Genomic DNA, 21,250 nt, shown 5'->3' on the forward strand with positions numbered 1-21,250 from the left:
TTTTGTAAATCTTCAATTGAAACTCATTTGCTTTATTACTTTAAAAGTTGTTTTCTATAAAACCTTTTATGAATAAGTATAAAGTCATATATATTTGAAAGCATCATGTTATGGAGATTTTAGAACAAGTTCATATTTTTAGTTATATGGTTTTAACAATGATAGATGGAAAAGTAGCTCAGGTATTAACGGATACGCCTTCTGCGTCTACGTGTACAAAATGTAGAGTTACTCCACAACAAATGAAAGATTTGACTAAAGTGTCTGCTAGGCCCAAAAATAAAAGTTTGTATCAATACAGGCTGTCCACGTTACATGCCTGGATTTGATGTATGGAAATGATATTACATAATTTCTATAACCTGTCTTTTTAAACATGGTCAGCTAAAAGTGAAGAAAAAAAATGACAAAAGAAACAAAAGTAGACCTTGGTAAAGAAACATTTTTGTGAGCAGCTAGGGTTAATCGTCCACAAACCGAAACAAGTAAGTGGTAATCCCAATGATGGTAATACTGCTAGGAGATTTTTACAATTTTTACAACTTTACATTTCAACACTTAATCTTTAGTAACAAAAAGGTTATTGATTTTTGATCCAAAAACAGACCTTTATTTTCCACAGTGCGACGGTCTTGCCATATTTAAGAACAAAAACCATAATACAAACTACCTCATTTTATGTTAAACCTAAATAACAATAGGTTCCAAACATAATGTAAATCTGTTAATCAACTAAATTACAACCACTCGGCCTTGGGGAATTAACAAAATAAAAAAAATAAAAAATGTAATAATTGTAGTATTTTGAAACCAGAAAGTTGCATCAACTACATTAGATAATTAAAAAATCATATATCATAAAAAAAATATATACATATATATATATATATATACATACATATAAATATACATACATATATGTATATGTATATATATATACATACATATATATATATATATATATATATATACATACATACATACATACATACATACATACATACATACATACATACATACATACATACATACATACATACATATTTTAACATTTACATCATTTTAACAATTTTTTAAATGTCAATCAATTTATCATTTACTTGGGATAAAATAACTGACTTTGTTAACATTTCTGTGATTTTCTTTTTTACTCTGATATTTAGTAAAAATAATAGCATTGTTTTGCAACCATAAGCTAGTTTAGATGTTTTGGTTACAGACTTTACAGCATGTTCAATTGATTGAGAGTTTGGAAGGTAAGTAAATGGCTCAACCTCTCCAGATTCTTTTGTGTTCATCAGATCAACAAATGAAAAACTAAATATAGTGAGAGGTTCCACCTCAATTTGACATACTTGTATTAGGTCATTCCAACGTTTAAAATCTTCATAATTGATTTGGGTTTAATCTTAGGGACAAATTTTTTATTTCCTATTATTTTCTTCATCTATGGAACACAGTTTATTACTCAATCTTGCGTTTTTGAAGGTTATGCAAATTAAAATTTTTTCTTCTTAAAAAAAGTTGCTACCATTTTGATGGTTTGTTTAGGATGTTTCAGATACAGTCATTCCAGGTTAGAAAAACAAAGTTTTAGGGTAACTTTGAATACCATTAAACTAAATGTCAATTTTAATCATTTTATTCTAAAAAGTTGTTTAGATTTCTTTGCATTACTTTAAAATATTTTTTAAATACATCTAATAAGAATATTTTCAAAGTTTTCAAAAGAAGTTATTCAATAATATAATGCAAATCAATAAATAAACTTGTTGGTCAAGTTTTAAGGTTATGAAAGAAAAATTTTTAAAGACATAATTCTCTACTCATAAACATCATTTACTATTAAAAAAGTTACAGTGTTTAAGGTTTACAAAAAATCAAAGTTATAATATCTGAATGTGAATAAAGTTGTTGCAACTCTGTAACCAACATGTCATCATTTATTGTAGACACACTCTCGCCAATTGAGAAAGACTCATTTGGAATGTTTCCAAACAATTTATCAGCAATTTCTTTTCTTTTTTTTTTTCGACTTGGCTAGGGTATAAGTTGCTCATACCCAATGAGCCAAATTGAATTTCCAACTAGCTGTTGGTGTTAGTAGATGTCATAAGTACTCTGTTTTGGTGTTAGTATGATGTCATAAGTACTCTGTTTTGTGACACAAATTTTTCCAATATTATCATTGTCTGGTTCAACTTGAAAAATCACAATCAACTTGGATTTCTTCATTGTCACAATTCATTAGGTTGAGTCACAATAAACTCTTTTATAGCATAACCAAGATCTTCGAAAGCATGCGCATTGTAATTGTTTACTTGTTCCAATAAAAGAACTGCATGATTTTTATGTAAAACTTCAATAAATTGCTCATTGTCCCTAATAACTTGATAAACATCAATTGGTTTTGAATAACTGAAAAATAATTTTATAAGACAATCCTGCACATGTTTCCTTGAAATACTATAAGGCATTATTTCTTTCAACAACAAATATCTGCAAAATAAAGCTTAAAATAAAACACCAATTTCAATTTAATTAGCAATCTTTATACCATTGTCTTGTTTTTTCTGCCATCATTCAGATAGATTTTAACAAAAAGTTTTAAGTCATTAACACCAAATGGTATTCTTTTTATACTTATATAAAGTGATTTTTAAAACAATATTCCTAATCAATACTAAAGACAATATGGTGCCCCACTGATTTCCAGTGTTTATTTTTTAATTTATAGAATGATGTTGTTTTAGGTACTTCAAAAAATTTAGAAGCCTCAACAATCAACATGATTTCCAATTTAATTTTTGCTAATTTGCCTCTTGAAGAGTAGAATTTAAGCAATTGGATTTACAATACAATATTTTCTTGTGCCATGGGGGATGGGGATTTCAAGGATGAATTCTCAAATATTTTCTTGACATTTTTGAATGTTAAAAATATTAACATAATTGCTAATATTAATAAAAATTAGTTTACTAATAGCATATTGGCCAAAATTATGAATATTAAATGTTAACAATAGTTATTTTAATTCGGTTGCTACAGTAAAAAGATATCTATTATTTATTATGTATTGTTGCAATGCTACTAAGAGAGCAAGAAAAACATTTTTGGGTAAAATTGAATATTCAAAGTAACCCTGATTTTGGTTATTTTAGCTGATATATATTATATATATCCCTTTTGTAGCAAAAAACATGTAAGTTCATATTATTTTGAGTTTATGTTATAAATTGATAAAAATTGATAAAATACACAAAATCTTACCTGATATTCACAATATAATACATAATATTCACAAAATAATACAAAAATGTATTTCACTATGATAAAGTTTCTATAAAAAAAAGTAATTTATCATATTTTTGTTGGTTGAAGAACAGTCAAAAAAATTACCAAAGAAAATAAAATATTTACAGGTTTAACTCAATGTTATCCTCAAATTCAATACCCAAAATGACTGTATGAAAAAGTTACCCAGAATGACTGTATGAAAAAGTTTATTATAAACATATTTAGTTTAGCTTTAATTGTTTCTTCTTAGATAGAAAATAAAATACCTTTTCCTAATCAGTTTACATTTTTTATTAAAAAAATAATTACGTGATTGTTTTTAGTTTTGTTCAAGTAACTTTCCTCATTTATATCAATATTTGATGGAAAGAATGGAATTGCCCTTATATATATATATGTATATGTATATATCAAGTTATGGAAAAAAATAATTGGACAAACTATTTTTAGATAAAATTCTATATTAAATGAACGAAACCTCTTACTGTTATATATATTTTTATAGCTCTCGAAAAACTCTATGTAAGTGTACGATCAAACATTTACTACACTAGGCAGATGTCTCTTTTGGTAAAAATAACTGTAGAAAAAAGTATCTGGACAAAAAAATTATTTTTTCTTTTTCGTCATTTATTTTTTCAACATTTAGTCCATCCTTCTTTATTAGTTAATACTTCATTGATTCTCTTCGGCATTGACCAAGCTGTTACACCTCATTATATCTATAGAATTCCAGAATTTTATGAGTGCAATAGAATTTTATGAGTGCAATAGCATTTTATGAGTGCTATCTATAACATGAATATGCCCCATACCATTCTAACTGAAGCATCCCTAGGCCATGACATGCTTGTCATGCTTTATTATCTGTTTAACATGCTTTTGTTGCATTAGTTCACCTGGTCTTCTCAAATATCTAAAGTCTACTATCTGAACCATCAAGGCATATTTTTGTTTCATCTGACCATAATACCTTCTTCTAATCATCAGTAATCCAGTTTTGATACTTTGCAAATGCTCTTTTTTTATACTTAAACTCTTTGCAATATGTTGTTTGGTTAATAACAGTTTTTTGGCAAGTCCTACCATGTGATTCATACTCATGCAACCTGTTTCTAATAGTTTGAGGACTTATATTACTTACTCGAGTTCTCTTAGTTGTTTTGCAATATCTGCTGCATTTAGTCTCACAGAATTTTTAACCAAAGTGTGGATATTTTTTTATCAATTCCTTGAGTTGGTTTTCATTTTTGTTTAAGTACTCCATGCTTTTTAATTCTCCCCAGAGTATTTTACGAATTCTTTTTTCCACAGTCATTTTAGTTTTTTTTTACCAAAAAAAAAATCTACCTAGTGTAGCAAATGTCTGATCATACACCAAAATAAAGCTTTTCGAGAGCTTCAAAAATATATATAACAGTATATAGGTTTCGTTTATTCAATATAGATTTATATCTAAAAATAGTTTGTTAAAATACTTTTTTCTGTAACTATATATATATATATATATACATATATATGTATATATATATATATATATATTATATATATATATATATATATATATATATATATATATATATATATATATGTATATATATATATACATATATATATATATATATATATATATATATATATATATATATATATATACATATATATATATATATATATATATATATATATATATATATATATAAATATATATGTATATATATATATATATATGTATATATATATATATATAGATATAGATATAGATATATATATATATATATATATGTATAGATATATATATAGATATATAGATATATAGATATAGAGTTTAAAATGACTGTATCACAGGCACATCCTTTATGCTATGTATCGCATACAGAATCAAGCAACACATTTGGTCATTAGTCAAGCAACTGGTGCACCTCCCACATTTTTAGGAACTTTATTTGGCAATTGGCTTGTATTTACAAAGAGATTATTTGATAAATATGTGGTACATAATTTAGCACTTGTTTTTTGTTTTTTTTTAATAATTATTTTTTTTTGTATATAATTTAAATTTGTTATTATGGGTAAAATAATTTTTTATATTTATTTGTTATTTGTTTTTTTTTTACTTTGTTTTTGTTTACTTTTAATGCATATAAAAAAATGTATTTAAAAAAAAGATAACAATAATTTGAAATTTCCAATTTATATTGTTTTTATAGTTTGTAACTGGATTATTAATTATTATTTAATTTTATTATTTGTGATTTTCTAAATTGCATTCTCATTAGTGATCTTGGTGAGTTTTTGAAATTTAACTTTTCAAATTTACTTCTGAAAGCTTTCAGATTTATATTTAGGATTCTCTTTGTGAAAAGATAAGAGAAGGTAACAAGTCAACAAAAAAAAAGCGATCAGGAATTCTTACAGATGTTACAATTGTTGAGGTACTCTTGTACAATTACGATAAATCAATTTTTGAATTTCAAATCATACCTTTGATGAAAAAAAAGTCAACAGGGTTGTTTTACATAAAATCATTCCCAAAAACATTTTCATCATGCTTATGTCTCAGAATAGATTTTTATTTGCAGTTCAAAAAAAAATGATAAATACAAAAGTTTTAACTAAATATACAAGTTATGGTGATTCAGCAATTTATTGTAAATATACAAATTATGGTGATTCAGCAATTTCTTGTTAAGAACTTACAAAAGAATTTTTACATAACTCTAATAGATTTTTCTTCATATAATTCAAAAATCTTAAAATTTAATAGTTGTTTACATTTGTTAACTAATTAAAATTTTGTTTTCCAGAAATATTGTTTAATGACCAGAAATTTTTGTCATAAGACAAAAATTTAAGCATAAACTTTTCTTTCACATTTTCATTGTTGTCACATTTCTACATATTTATTATTTTTATTTTTTAGCTATAATTGAAAATTAAACAAAACAGTAAAGTTCTAAATATCTTTTTTTACAAAATTTTTAATACATCAGTCAAAATTGTGTTACCAAAAAACAATATACTAACAAACACTAAAATAAACACATCTAGTTATGTTTTTTTTTTTTAATTGTTAATTCAAACATATTTACTTGGCTTAAAACAATTTATAGTTTTCAAAACTAATATGCAATAAAGTGAGCACGTAATTAGTGATTGACCGAAATTCTGTTTCAATATTCAGTTTCAGCCGAAAAATCAATCTGAATTGATACCAAAATTTTAGTTTTGGTACCTTTTAAATAAATTTTGGTCGAGAAACATATCAAAAGTCAAAAATTTTGTATGATTTTAAATTTTTATTTAATTTAAAAAAATAGCTATTTATGACAATTTCCACAAGTTATTTCACCATTTCTGAATGAAATTTTAAGCCCATCACTTGCAAATTACCTAACTTTTTAGTTAGTAAATAGTGTGTATCCATCTGCTTCTTAAAAATACAAAAACTTCAAAAACATCAAATAACCAAACCATTGAAGTGCGCATTATATTTTGAATAATTTAAATAGAATATGAACAAAGATAATTTTTCATGGATCTAGGCTTTTACTTATTTTTATAGATTTTTTTATGAGTATTTATTTATTATTATATAAGATGGAAAGTAGTAGTCAAAAAAGTAAACATAACAAATAAATCTCCTAATAAAATAAAATAACAACAAATCTAAATAAACAACAGATGTAAAATTGCATTTTCAGATAACATTTTCTAATGAAATTAATTTTGTATAGCCTTAATTTCAGTTAAATGTTTGCTGAAATGTTTGTTTCAATTTTGTTCTGGTCGATCACTTCATGTAATGATTTTGTTCCAGTCAATCACTTCATGTTATGATTTTGTTCCGGTCGATCACTTCATGTAATGATTTTGTTCCGGTCGATCACTTCATGTAATGATTTTGTTCCTGTCGATCACTTCATGTAATGATTTTGTTCTGGTTGATCCCTTCATGTAATGATTTTGTTCCGGTCGATCACTTCATGTAATGATTTTGTTCCGGTCGATCACTTCATGTAATGATTTTGTTCCGGTCGATCACTTTATGTAATGATTTTGTTCCGGTCGATCACTTCATGTAATGATTTTGTTCCGGTCGATCACTTCATGTAATGATTTTGTTCCGGTCGATCACTTCATGTAATGATTTTGTTCCGGTCGATCACTTTATGTAATGATTTTGTTCCGGTCGATCACTTCATGTATTGATTTGAAATAAATAACAAAAAGCATTAAAGTATTTAAAGTTTGAAATAAAAAATGTTTTGAAAACTAAAAAATAATTCAGTATTGTTAAGATTTAAAAATATTTAAAATAAATTCAATTTAAAAAATAATTTGCTTTTGTTTTATTAAAAAATAATAATAAAGAATAAAAAGTTTAAGTAGAGTGAGCAAGTGAAATAAAATGTAAAAAAAATAAATTTTTTTACATTAATCTAGTTTTAAATCATTGAGTATCAATATTTTAAAGTTTACATTCAATTATATAAATAATTAGATGAATATGATATGAAGGAATAGATGAATACAAAAAGACAAAATGAATGAATAGATAAATACATTATGAATTAATGGATAAAACAATATGAATGAATAGGTAAATACATTATGAATTAATGGATAAAACAATATGAATGAATAAATAAATTTTATTACTAAAGTGTTAAAATGCAGAAATTTTGTAAAAGAATACATAGAAAGAATACATAGAAAGAATACTTAGAAAGAATACATAGAAAGAATACATAGAAAAATTACTTAGAAAGAATACATAGAAAGAATACTTAGAAAGAATACTTAGAAAGAATACATAGAAAGAATACTTAGAAAGAATACTTAGAAAGAATACTTAGAAAGAATACATAAAAAGAAGTTTACAAAATGTATGGTAATAACACAATGTAACTAAGATCTTGCCCACTGAAATTTTTTCAAAAATTACATTCGTCTTTTTTTTTCCTGCATAACATCAATAGTGTTTTATTTAAGCTTAATTTCATATTTTCTTGATATAAGCACAAATTTTCTCAGTATGTTGGATCAAACTATTCTAATATTGGAAGGATGATTAAATATTGTCTAGCACTTTTTAATATATTAAAACATTTAGTTATTACTAATTTATTAATAAAAGTTATCAACAATACAATTCTTTACTATAAACTCCTTAACATTAGAAGTGCTTTGAAGATCACAATTTTCTTGAGTGCATACTTTCATCTTTTCTGACTGGAGACCATACATAATCTCCTATCATAGCGCATCCCATCATCTTTGATATCTAAAGGTTGGGTTAAGTAAAATTGACACTTTTTATCTCTTATGGTAAGGGCGCTAAAAAAATCATGCAGAATGTTATCATAAAGAAAAACAATTATGTATTTTATGTATTATTTTATGTATAATTATGTATTAATATTTCAGTTAATTATTTTGGCAACAAAACAGCTACAAGTGCGTGATGCAATTTAAACTGTTTTTAAATCAGCTTTAACTATATGCAATATTTATTTTTATTTGCATTGGTTTGCAAAGATTTTGAATAGTACGAGCCAAAACAGACAGTAGTTTTAGGCTATCTTATAGCTTACATTTTGAAAGCTGAATATTTCAGACAATTGAGTTAAGAGTAAGGCTTAATTAATGAACAGAGTGTATTTTGTTTAGGTAAATACTTAGTTGTTAATACTTACTTAGTACATACTTACAAATTATATATGATGACTTGATTAAATTAGTATGGTAAACAAATAAATCTTACATGAAATAATTTACGAAATTGTTTTACACAATTTAGTAAAATATTTCAAGTAAGATTTATTTTTTCTTTAATTTAAAAGAAAAACCCATTGCATGTAAACAAAAATTTGCAAAAAATTGCAAAAAATTGCACCCATTGCATGTAAAACAAAAATTCCCGTAAACATTCAGATATTTTCATTGAAACTTTTTTTTCATTTAACAAATTTGTGGCAAATCCAGCTGCTGGATGATTTCCATAAATAAATAAATAATTCTGTTTTAACTCTATGGATTTTTTCCATTAAACAACAGGAATATTCTGGCAAATTAGCTGCCAGATTTCTGTAAATAAAAAAAAATGTTTTAATTATTGTTCCCTTATTTTGTTGAAATGTTAAAAATTTATTTTCAGCTGTCATTTTTGATGCAAAATGGGTTGTATGTTATTGAAAATATTACTTTTCAATAATATACAACCCAAAAAAAACAATTTTTCAAAATTTTATAAAATTTTACATAAAAGTATTAAAATTTTAAATTATATCAAATTCCTATATTTTTATAATTCAGATATTGGTTCGAAATTTTATTTTAAGTAATATTTATTGGTTTAACAAAATGCTAATTCAATCCAAACACACAAATATAAAGAATGATAAATAATAAAGTCTTTTTATTTCTTTTTCGTTTTGAGTCAACTGAAAATCTAAAATAAAAACAAACATGTTTTTGAATGAAAAAAGTTTTTTAATTTTTTAAACAGTAATAAATTGAAAAAAATATTGATATCATGTGCAATTAAAAAAGAAATTGACATTATGTGCAATGATTTGTCAATGAAGTCATTAAGGGCTGTGATATTTTGTAATATTTTTATAAACCCCCCTTCCTCTGGTATGTGACATGATATTTTTAAAGAGAATATATCTCTGAGTTTGTAATTTAAGCTAAATACACTTATGAAATTTTAAATAAAAAATGTTTTTTATCATGTTTTATCAAGTAAGTAACACATAAAATACCACAATTTGAAAAAACAAATTTACAATTTAATTAAGATTTATATACTCAATTTCAACCTTTAGCAAATTAAAAAATGAATACTTTTATAAAATATTATAATATAACAGAAAATTAATAATTTATAAAAGAAATAGTTTTTACATATCTGCTCCATTATTTACATGGTGTTTTATGGAAGTTGGCTCATAAATGATTATTTATTCTGTTCCTTATTTGTTCATTAATTGTTCTTATAAATTTCTGAATTTAAGCGCAAATGACTCTTACACATTTGTTTATCAATTTATAACTACGGATCCGATATGCTTATTTTTAGATTGAGAATGAATAGCAAAAAGGTAATAAAAGATCCTCTTTGGATGTACATTGAACTTGAATGTATGTGTAAAAGAAAGAGCAACTTGTGATTTAGGTGCCACAATACAATATTTAGTAATTATGTGTCACAGCGTGCAAACATTTGAATTTAGAGATTAAAAAAAATGTGAAAAAAATCTGGGATTTTAAAAAAAAGTTAGAACTGAATTCCAAACTAAATCCTATATTGGTATATGCATATATTAACAAACTAAATCCTATATTGGTATATGCATATATTAACAAACTAAATCCTATATTGGTATATGCATATATTAACAGCAAAACATCTACAAAGGAGTCAATACAAGCATTATATTGGACTAACGGAACTCAAGGAGCAGTTAAACAAACTACTACAGACAGAGCTACAATAGCACATTAAACAAGTATTTTGTTTCAATATTCACGAAGGAAAATAAGTCAATAAGTTGACATGAAGGAAAATGTCAATAAGTTGACATTTGGATGTTCGAATCAAAGCTTTATAGAAGCAATTATTAAAGCTCATATTGACAAACTTGATGTACAAAAAACTATTGGAGTAGGTAGGCTCACCCTAAAGTTCTCAAAGTGAATTCTAAATTACACTGCAAGCCTTTATCAATACTATTTAACAAGTCTTACGAATCAAGTTTTGTTCCAGACCTTTGTCTTTTATTTTTTTATTTTTTAAAGACATTAACTTTTTTTAATTACTGCAATGTTATTAATTTAAGTTTGTTATTAATAGTTTTTTTATTATTTCTATAAGGGAATGTTTTTTTGTTTTTTTATATTAAATAATTAAGTTTAATATTACATTTAAAAAAATGTTTGATATTAACAAATTTCTTTCTTTTCTTGAAATTTACATAAATAAATTAAAATATGTTAAATTTTTGAATTTTTAAATGATTATTTCTTAAATTACTAATTGCGGCTTTGCAACTACAAATAATTTTTTTCTTAAAAAAAATTAGCGAGAAAAAATAAAAAAATTATATTAATTTATTTACTTTATTTATTAAAAGTTTATTATTTTATTAACAATTTTGTAGTGAAAGCAAAGATGAAAATTATATCACTGTATGTATCATTTATTAAAAAATAGTCGTTGCGATTTAACTTGCGTTATAAAAAAAAGTTTAACATGTTTTGTACACATTTTTGATGCAGCTGTTTATCTAAAATTTAATTTTGAGTAAAAAAAATTTATGAAGAAAAACCAAAAAAGCAATTGCAATAAAACGCTTTAAAACAAGGGCTAATATGTGATGAGATAATGAATCATTTATTAGTGCACAATTTGATAATAGAACAACAGCATGGCTTCGTTAATAAAAAAAATTGCACTACTAACTTGCTTGAATCAATTGATTTTATCACAAAGACTTTTGCAGATGGATACAATGTAGATAAGTTGTTATTAGATTTTGCAAAAGCATTCAACTGTTTTATTAAGGTTATTAGTTTGATTAGCTCGAGATTTGAAACAAATTATTATGGCAGTGTGAAAAGTTGAAGAAAAATTCTTCAACTTTTACTTTTTGAAAGCTTTCTAAGTGAAAGCTTTCAAAAAGTAAAAGTTGAAGAATTTTTGTCAGAATTGAAGAAAATTGATAGTGAAGTCCCTTAAGGCTCAGTTTTAGGTCCTCTATTCTTTGTGGTATTTATAAATGATTTATTAATTAAAATTAAAGGCAAACTATTTGCTTACTAAACTTTTAGCAGTCATAAAATCAGAATTAGATAGCATTAGTTTACAAAACGATCCTAATATTTTAAAAGAATGGACTGAAGATGATTGAAGATGACTAAAGATGAAGAAGATGACTGGCAAATAAAATTTAACACGCAAAAATAAAAAGTAATGGATTTTGGAAATAACAACCCTATATACAAATACAAAATTGATGAAGTTCTACTAGAGGAAGTAATAGTCGATAAAGATGTTGGTATTTTTATCTCAAATAATATTTAATTCTTCCCATTTGTTTTATATTATATCAAATATAATATAAAACAAATGGGAAGAGTTAAACATGCATTTAAATATATAGATATCACCAGCTTATTATACAAGTCATTAATTTCTCCCCATCTTAAGTATGGAGCAGTTATTTGGAACCCCCATTGGAAAGGAGAAATTAATAGGCTTTAAAAAGTTCAAAGTCTATCGAGCAAAATATCATTTCTAGTTAGTTTTGGTCATGAAGAAAGAAATTTAAAACTAAAATTACCATTAGAAAACAGGAGAAGGCGGGGTTTAATCCGGGATTTAATCCAAATGTTCAAATTTATAAAATAAATTGGCAAGATATATTTCCATAACCCTGTTGAATATTTTAATACTAATGGTCGAGCAAGAGGCCATAAATTAAAAATACATAAAAAGTCAATAAAAACACACAATAACTGCAAGTTTAACACAATCAGACACAATTATTTCTCTAATAAAATTCTACATGACTGGAATGTACTAACACAAGAAATTATTGAGTCAACAAATGTAAATCAATTTAAGAACCATATTGATAAACATTTCAATTTTTAAACTTCAAATCTCAGGTTATGTATATTGTCTTAATCTATGTAATTTCAGTTTCAACAGTTTCAACTTGAGTTTCAACAGTGTCATTTCTATTCTATTCTATTTTATATTTTTATTTTAAAAAAAACACTGATTAAAAAATCTAACTTTGTAAGGTGACAACTTTGTAAGGTGATAACTTTGTAAGGTGACAACTTTGTAAGTTGTCACCTTACAAGTCAAAACAAAAAAAGTTTTCTGTAAGTAACTTCTGTAAGTCCTTGTTGCTATTCAATATGGAGGCCAAGGCAACTAATTAAAACAAATGTCATCAATAACTTATATTAAATGTCAAGGTTATTTTTCAATTCTTTACATTATTGTTAAAATGCAAGGAACGTATGTAATTTTAGGAAATATATGTGCAATTATTTATTTATTATGGACTGCAAATGAAGCAATTTTGATGCTAAAGGGTGACATAATTGGATGATTTAATATAGAACAACCCAAAACTTACTATATCTAAACATTTATAATATTGTTCTAGTATTTCTGTTTTAATGTTTGCAAAACATCGTACAATTGTTTTTTGCAGCAATTTTTCAAATCTTCTGAAAATATATTTCATGGTTCCGAAAGGCGTGGAGAAATTGACAAAGCTTATCAAAAGCTCATTAATGTTTTAGTTGACAAGATTTATTCAGTTGCGGAGACCAATGACAAACCTCCTCCTGAAATTGTGATGTTTGGTAACTAATAATCTTTAAGTTTGTTGTTTAATTTCAATTATTTGTTTACTTTACTATTTTTATTCTAGAGTTCTAAAGTTCTAAATTTAGTAAATCCTAAATAAAGATTTTCTATAAGATTTTTCTTCTGATTTTTATAAACTAGCTTTATTAATTTTTAATATTATTATTTTCAATATATTTAAACATTATTTTCAATATGATTAAACGTATAAACTACTTATTTTGAAGCCATAATCTTTGTTGTTAGAAATCTTTGCAATGGCTAAGTAAATGTTAAACATTAGTTTATTGCTTTTTGAAAGAATTTACTATCTTTTGGGTGTTTTTTTTCCAAACACCATAAAAACACCATATCATCTATTAATTTTTTACTAAAATAACTGTTTACACCTGTATTTAGAGTATCAAAACACTGTATTTCATATAATTTACAAACTCCCTGTCTGTAAACAAATTTGCATGGTTTGAATTAAAACTCAAGTTCAAAATAACATTTAATAGTTTATTTCTTACATACATCATGAACACATTTAGTTTCTGTTCTAATGTATTTAACATAATCTTGTTATAAAATTGTGTAAATACAAAAATATACTTAAACAAATATTGGTGAGGGTTAAGTTGACAAAAGAAGTTTATATCAGACAGCTATTTTTTTACTTAAATTAAACATCAAAATGGAAGCATTATGGCTGATTAAGAATCTCTTTAACTCACATCACTGTAGACTCCTTAAACTCCAATATCAAAAAGAAACTAAAGAGTCAACTAGAAATAAAGATAAACAATTCTAAAGCCGAAATAACACGTTTAAAGCTGAAATGAATTGACTGGTCAAGTTTAAGATAAATTTAATAGTAGAAGATGATTGGATGCAATCTCTTAATTTTTGATGGTAAATGCTCTCACTTATACTCTATTTTCCTAGTATTCACTGTGGTCCAGGACCATGTCATCAATACAAAAAAAAAAGCAAAATAGAAACTTTTTAAAATTCAATATATATGTTCTTAAAATTGAATTATATATGATATGTGTAGACCAGATTTAATTTTTCAAGGTATTATTCTATTATTTTTTTAATGTTGTACGAGAGTTTGAAGTTCAAAAATTTTTAAAAATTAATTTTTTAACAGCAAAAATTGGTCTAAAAAATTTTTTAAATACTGACTCTGACAAATGTTAAAAATGTGCTAGTTTTTTTAAATATTATCACAAATTTTCAAATTGATCAACATGAAATAATGTAAAAAGTAAAAAATAACTTATAAAAAAACAATACACAAATGTTTTACTAATTTTTTTTTTTTTTTAATTTTTTCTTGATTTTAATTGAGTTAGTTCAAACATGATGCATTTAATCCAAAGTTCTGCTCCCTCTCTGACTTGCAATGTTTTGAAAAATTGTTTTTTCTGGTTTCAATTGCCATTCTAGATTCCAGAAATATTACCTCAAACTACAATGCTTCTGTAAATCTTAAAGAAATAATGGATCATATTGCAAACAAGATTTAGAAAATCATGAATAAGTACAAGCTATCTGAGCCTTATAATATTCTTCTTCAAATAAGTAAAGTTGGATTTGGTGATTTAACTGGATAGTCTGTTTATAAACAAAGAACTGAAGGTGAAAATTGGGCAGATTTCCAGTTGAAGAATCTTTGTTTCTTTCATGTACAGTACCTGTGCAACATATAGGAAACTGATGTTATTCTATAGACTAACCCCGAAACATCCTCAACCCAATATTGCCACACTTTTCAAATGCAATATGTTAATTAAATCCAGCAAAAAAAGCAGAATATGATTTTTTTAATGTCAAATCAAGCTCAAAAACTCAAACTCAGCTCATCAGCTCATTCCAAGTCAAACACAATGTATTTTGATTGATACCAAGGTTTTCATTTTTCTGTCTCCATTAAGTGATTCTTCTAAATTTTGCAATATTTGTGAATTAAATCCCTAAAACATGAATAACTTTGTAATTGCTTACAGTAGACAACCTAATCTGATGACTTTGGATCTGGAAAACCACACTTTTCATCTCTGGATTGCTTGTTTTGAATATCTCTTACATAGTGGACAAAGAAGAAGACCAGGATATAATGATTTTGGATTTTTTCATGCAAACACAGAAATAACTAGTTGCATATAGAAAAAACGAAATTCAGGAAAAGAAAAGTTTGGACTTGTTATTGATGTTCCAAGAAGTGGAGAGCTTGTACATCCAATGAAGTGGAGGTTTTGATACATTCAATGATGGAAATTCAGTGAAAAATGCATTTAGAAGCCACACAACCTTTGCTGAAATACTTGGAGCTGATAAAAGTCTTGTTAAAAGATTTTAAATTACCCTTTGTGTGTTGTCTTGTAAACATCCAATTGATCCAAAAAATTTTAAAGTATGTTACAAAGGTACATTTAAGACATGTATCACATTTTAAAAAGTATCTAATGCTGGTGTTCACAAGATGATTGTTTATTCACACCAGGTTGTAAGAGACAAGACAGTTCCAATAAATGATTATAAAAACAATAATCCTCTAATCTGAAGAAGCTCAGGAAAGCAAAAATTAAGATAACAAAATTCTTTGAGAACACTTCACAAGAAAATTTTCTCAAGATTTTTTAAATGAGGATGTAATGAGAAGGTTGTATTGCTCATCAGACTCCTTCATCACATTTATGACAAGTTCAGAATCAAAAAAGGAGATTGCTATTTTGACTGCCTATTGTAATTTTTTTAACAATATTATATTCTTCATATCTAACTGATTGCTGTATTGATGATATTGGTCCTAGATTGATTTACTTTGTCAAGGGAAATTTGTAAAATCTGTATGCTTATAATGTATAAAAAATATATATATAAAAATGCCCTTTTTTTTAGAATCAAGACACTACAAATTTTTAATTGCTATTTTGGCTATTACTTGATTCCTTTATAATAATATTATTTAAAAAGTTTAGTTTAGTGAAAATCTTTTATATATATAAATATTACAAAAAATTATTTTTTCTTGAAAATCTTGGTGTGAAGTCTATATTAAGTATACATTTTATGTTGTTGTATGTTCTTGCTGTGCAAGCATATGCACCGAAATATATTTGTGTAGTTATTTATGAAATGTGTCTGATATCTTTGATGATGTTGTTAAGTAATCAACCAGGAAGATCAAGCAAGTGTTGTAGAAATGAACTTTATTATATATATATATATATATCAAATAATATATAGGTATAAATGAAAAAAACTTGTAACATGTTAAATCATGTGTCCTTTGTGTCTTATTTTAGAGTTTGCTTATGATTTACATGTTCTTAAATTTGTTATGAATCTTAAATATTATTAAATTACTTTAAATAATTGGTATTTAACATGTGTTACCCTATTTGTTGTTGTTACTTTGTGTCCTTCGTGTTTATGTTGTGTTGTGTATTGTACTTGTGTTTATGCTGTCTAACAAAATCTCATAAACCATATGTCTCAAGATAATTTAGTTTAAAAATTTTAAGAAAAATATGTCTGTTTAAATAAGTATATGAAAAATAAGCGTGTCAAATATTTTTTTATGCTATGTGTTCTTGATGTTCTGCACATGATACTATAACAGTGTATTATACATGCTGGCGACTATTTATAATCAATAGAACATTGAAAGTTAAGTATGAAACATGCGTCTCTGTTGTTCACTATGACCTTATGTGTATCTGTTGTTTACTATGTCCTTTGTCTATGGTTTGGTGTCATTGGTGTGTCCATCCGAGGCATGGCGAGGGTCATTACAAAAATAGTTACATTAGGCCAGGGTATAGTAAATATTTACAAAAAATTTCAGTGTTAGCTCTATAAATGACAAAGATATGATTTTTGTCACAGGGACATTAATGGACCACTGTGCAATTACATAGGTGAAAATGTGAAGTAAAAATAAATGACAATTTGATGTAACATAATAAATCATCATAAAAGTAATTATTCATTAGGTCATTCATTATATCACTGTGGTGTATATTTGACAAGTATTTTTGGGAGAGGATTCGCTTTTAAGCTTAAAAAAGATATGTTTTAATTACACAATTATACTTTTTAAAAGTTTTTACAAGGTTTTTATAGCAATATTTTATTCGTCGTCATATGGTTTTGTCAAGGTATAGCCAAAAAAAGTTATATATTACATATGCACCCTATTTTCCATAAGGTTGGACTGTTGCCAAAAGAAGTTTATTTTATTTTCAACATTTTTAAATAAATTTAAATTCTTTTTCTATCAATATAAAGTTGCAGCGTAAAATTCACTTTCTGATGTCCTCTGTTTTTTTTTCTTTTTTTCGTTTTTTTAATAATTATTATTTTGTTTTTTTAATAATTTTTATTAAATTAATAATATCTTTTGTGTATTTATTTTACTATTTGTATTTTTTTTCTCTAGAAAATTATCATTATCTTCACAGTAAGTGAATTTAATTTTATCTTTGATTGATATTATTAATTTTTTAATGGTATTTTTTTCCCGAATTTTTGATACTTCATTTTTAATCTATTTTTTTTAAATACTCAAGTTTACAATTCTCATCATTGCTAGACTGGGATCAAATTTTGAGGAAATAATGAAATGGTTTAAAAAATAAATGCCCATGTGTGTGCATTAATTTATTGTGTTCTCATAAATAGAAAAAAAAATCCAGTTCTTATTACAAAATTAAAATTGAATAAAAAATTGTTTACTTGTATAGTGAGTTTTTTTTCTGAAAAAAAATTATTTATAAAATAATAATTTCTTAGTAAAATAGCATTTTATTGGAAAGTATTTTATTGTTCAATAAATGGTTTAAAACTTTAATCAAATTGAACCTTTGAAGATCAAAAAATCTTTTAGTTTAAATACAAGAAGTTTTATATTTTCATTAAATAACTTCTTAAACTCTTGTTTTGATTAAATATTTTCTCGAAACAAATACAAAATTTTTTTTATTTTTTGACTGTGTAATTCATGTGTGCATATAATGTAGCTTTTGTGTTCATAAAAAGTAATTCATGTATGCATATAATGTATCTCTTGTGTTCATATAAAGTAATTCATTTGTGCATATAATGTAGCTCTTGTGTTCATATAAAGAAATTTATGTGCGCATATAATGTAGCTCTTGTGTTCATAAAAAGTAATTCATGTATGCATATAATGTATCTCTTGTGTTCATATAAAGTAATTCATGTTTGCATATAATGTAGCTCTAATGTTCATATAAAGTAATTCATGTTTGCATATAATGTAGCTTTTGTGTTCATATAAAGTAGTTCATGTTTGCATATAATGTAGCTCTTGTGTTCATATAAAGTTATTCATGTTTGCATATATATATATACTCTTGCATATGCATATATACATATAGCTCTTGTGTTTATATAAAGTAATTCATTTGTGCATATAATGTAGCTCTTGTATTCATATAAAGTAATTCAATGGCGAAGATTGATTAAACATTCTAGTAGTATTAACAGTGGTTATATTATGTTTTCTTTAGAGTAATACATTAAGTGTAGGTTTATGCTCTGACAGCCGATACTAATACAAATAAGTTTTTTAAAATATTTTAAGACATTTTTGAACAAGTTTAAACTTTTTTTATTTTTTGGACTCAAACAGTCGTTTTTTTGTGTTGTTGTCATAAAGTTCTATTCTTCTATTATGTCTTATTATTAGTATCGCCTTTTAATATCAAGTTATCTTTTTAACGTACGTTTTTAAGCTTAATACAAATATTTTTCTTTTAAGGCATGATAAGAGGGCTGAAAAATGCAAATTTAGAAAATGAAAAACGAGGAGTTGAGCAAAAATACTATGACGTAATGCATCAATATATTGCAACTAGACTTGGTCGACCTCTGGATCGAATGAGTGTACTTTTTTTTTCATTAGTTCGCCTATTTGAAATACTTGTAGTCTCATATTAAATGGTGTATTGGTTTTCTTTTTCAGAGATTTTTTCAGGGAGTGGAGTCTTGTATCAACTCAGGTGTCAAAACTGAAGATATTGGTTACCAGATCGCTCTAAATCAACAAGAACTTAAAAACGTTATAAAAGAATATCCGCCAAAGGAGGTTTTTAAATAGTTGATATGTTAACAAAGCAACATAATTTTTTTTTAACTCTACTTTTCTGTACTTTTTTTCCTTTTAGGTCAAAAAGGGTTTAGAAGTTCTTTACAGAAAAATTGAAAAGTATGTGACTGAAGCTGGACTAACTCAGGTAGCAGTTTATGTAAATTATTAATTGATTACAGTAAGATTTCTACATTTGTATACGTACTAAATATTATATTCATAGGTACTGTGGCATAACCTGCAAGAGGCTTTTGTTCGCCAATATGAGCGTTACCAAGAGCTTGTTAATCTTTGTTACCCAAATTCAAATATAAAACTTCCAGTGACAATTGAAGAAATATTAGAGTTTTTTTCAATTATTGCTCAATCTCATTAACGACAATCTTAACTAAGATTTCTTTGTCGTCAATAAAGCTGATTGCCGATAGTTCTTAAGATTATCGAAAATCGTCGCTAATGAGAAAGTTGAAGTTTTTAGCAACTTGCAATTGATATTAAATAAATAAATTCTAATGTATGTAAAAAGTTAAATTTCTCTGTTTTTTTTGTTTTTTTTTACTTTGTTCTGTTTTTATAAAATCTGTTGTTTTTCTTAAAAAATCTGTTTTTTTTAATGATCTTTTACTTTCCAATAAAATCTGTTCTGTTTTTTAAACTTATACAACCATAAATAGCTAAATTGCTCCTTTTTCATAAACCTTATCAATTTTTATAGCATTAACTGAATATGCATTAAAAAAAAATTATTTAGTTTTATATATTTTTAATTTTGTAAAAAAAAAGTGAAAACAATTGTTATTTTTTTGAAACAGAGAATGTTTTTATTACGTTATCTAAATTTACGATGTTTGCAAACCTCTTTGTAAACACCTTTAAAAATGTATTTTTTAATTATTTTAACATACATAAAATGGTTGTAAATATTATTAACCTTAAAAATATTTGTTAGGAAAACTTTAAACAATGGCTTTTTAAAAGCCGCTAAACAAAAAAATTATAACAATTTTTTTTTTTTTTAAAGTAATGCAAAATATAGTTTACAAAAAAGTACAACCTGAACAGATATAACAATGGTATTGCATACCATTTAATTGCATACCAGACTAAATAATAGCATTAAAAGATAACGTTAGAATAGTTGTCTATATACACTAGGGTGTGTCATTTAAAAAAAATTGATTTCAAAAAATTTATATTAAAAAAATATTAGGATTTTATATATAAATAAGAAAACATAACTTTAAGTTTTGTTGAATTTTAACGCTAGCTACAATTTATTCTACTACTTGGTGCGCACCCACAGAAAAATGGTTAGCTGTTTAGAATTACTTTTTTCTGCCAAGAGTTGAACAGTTTTATTTTTAATTATGGTAAGTATTTATTGCGATGTAAAGAAAAAATTTGAAAAATTCTGCTTATATGTGTAAAATATGTAACTGTATCCTTATAAA

The 21,250-nt window shown here is 25.2% G+C and overlaps 1 protein-coding gene across 3 annotated transcripts in view; it reads left to right on the forward strand.

Moving 5' to 3' along the window:
* LOC100212436 (exocyst complex component 1) overlaps window positions 1-20,608 on the forward strand; it is a 70,972-nt gene extending 50,364 nt beyond the window's left edge. For all 3 annotated transcript variants that reach the window (XM_065813052.1, XM_065813054.1, XM_065813055.1), the window contains 8 exons: window positions 5,146-5,290; window positions 5,646-5,732; window positions 13,536-13,689; window positions 18,126-18,146; window positions 19,470-19,594; window positions 19,674-19,796; window positions 19,876-19,944; window positions 20,023-20,608. In XM_065813052.1, coding sequence (XP_065669124.1) covers window positions 5,146-5,290; window positions 5,646-5,732; window positions 13,536-13,689; window positions 18,126-18,146; window positions 19,470-19,594; window positions 19,674-19,796; window positions 19,876-19,944; window positions 20,023-20,175 — 877 coding nt within the window. In that variant the 3' untranslated portion in view covers window positions 20,176-20,608. The remainder of the gene's footprint in view (window positions 1-5,145; window positions 5,291-5,645; window positions 5,733-13,535; window positions 13,690-18,125; window positions 18,147-19,469; window positions 19,595-19,673; window positions 19,797-19,875; window positions 19,945-20,022) is intronic.
* Window positions 20,609-21,250: the final 642 nt, after the last annotated feature.

This window comes from Hydra vulgaris, chromosome 12 (assembly GCF_038396675.1).
Source record: "Hydra vulgaris chromosome 12, alternate assembly HydraT2T_AEP".
Lineage (NCBI taxonomy): Eukaryota > Metazoa > Cnidaria > Hydrozoa > Anthoathecata > Hydridae > Hydra > Hydra vulgaris.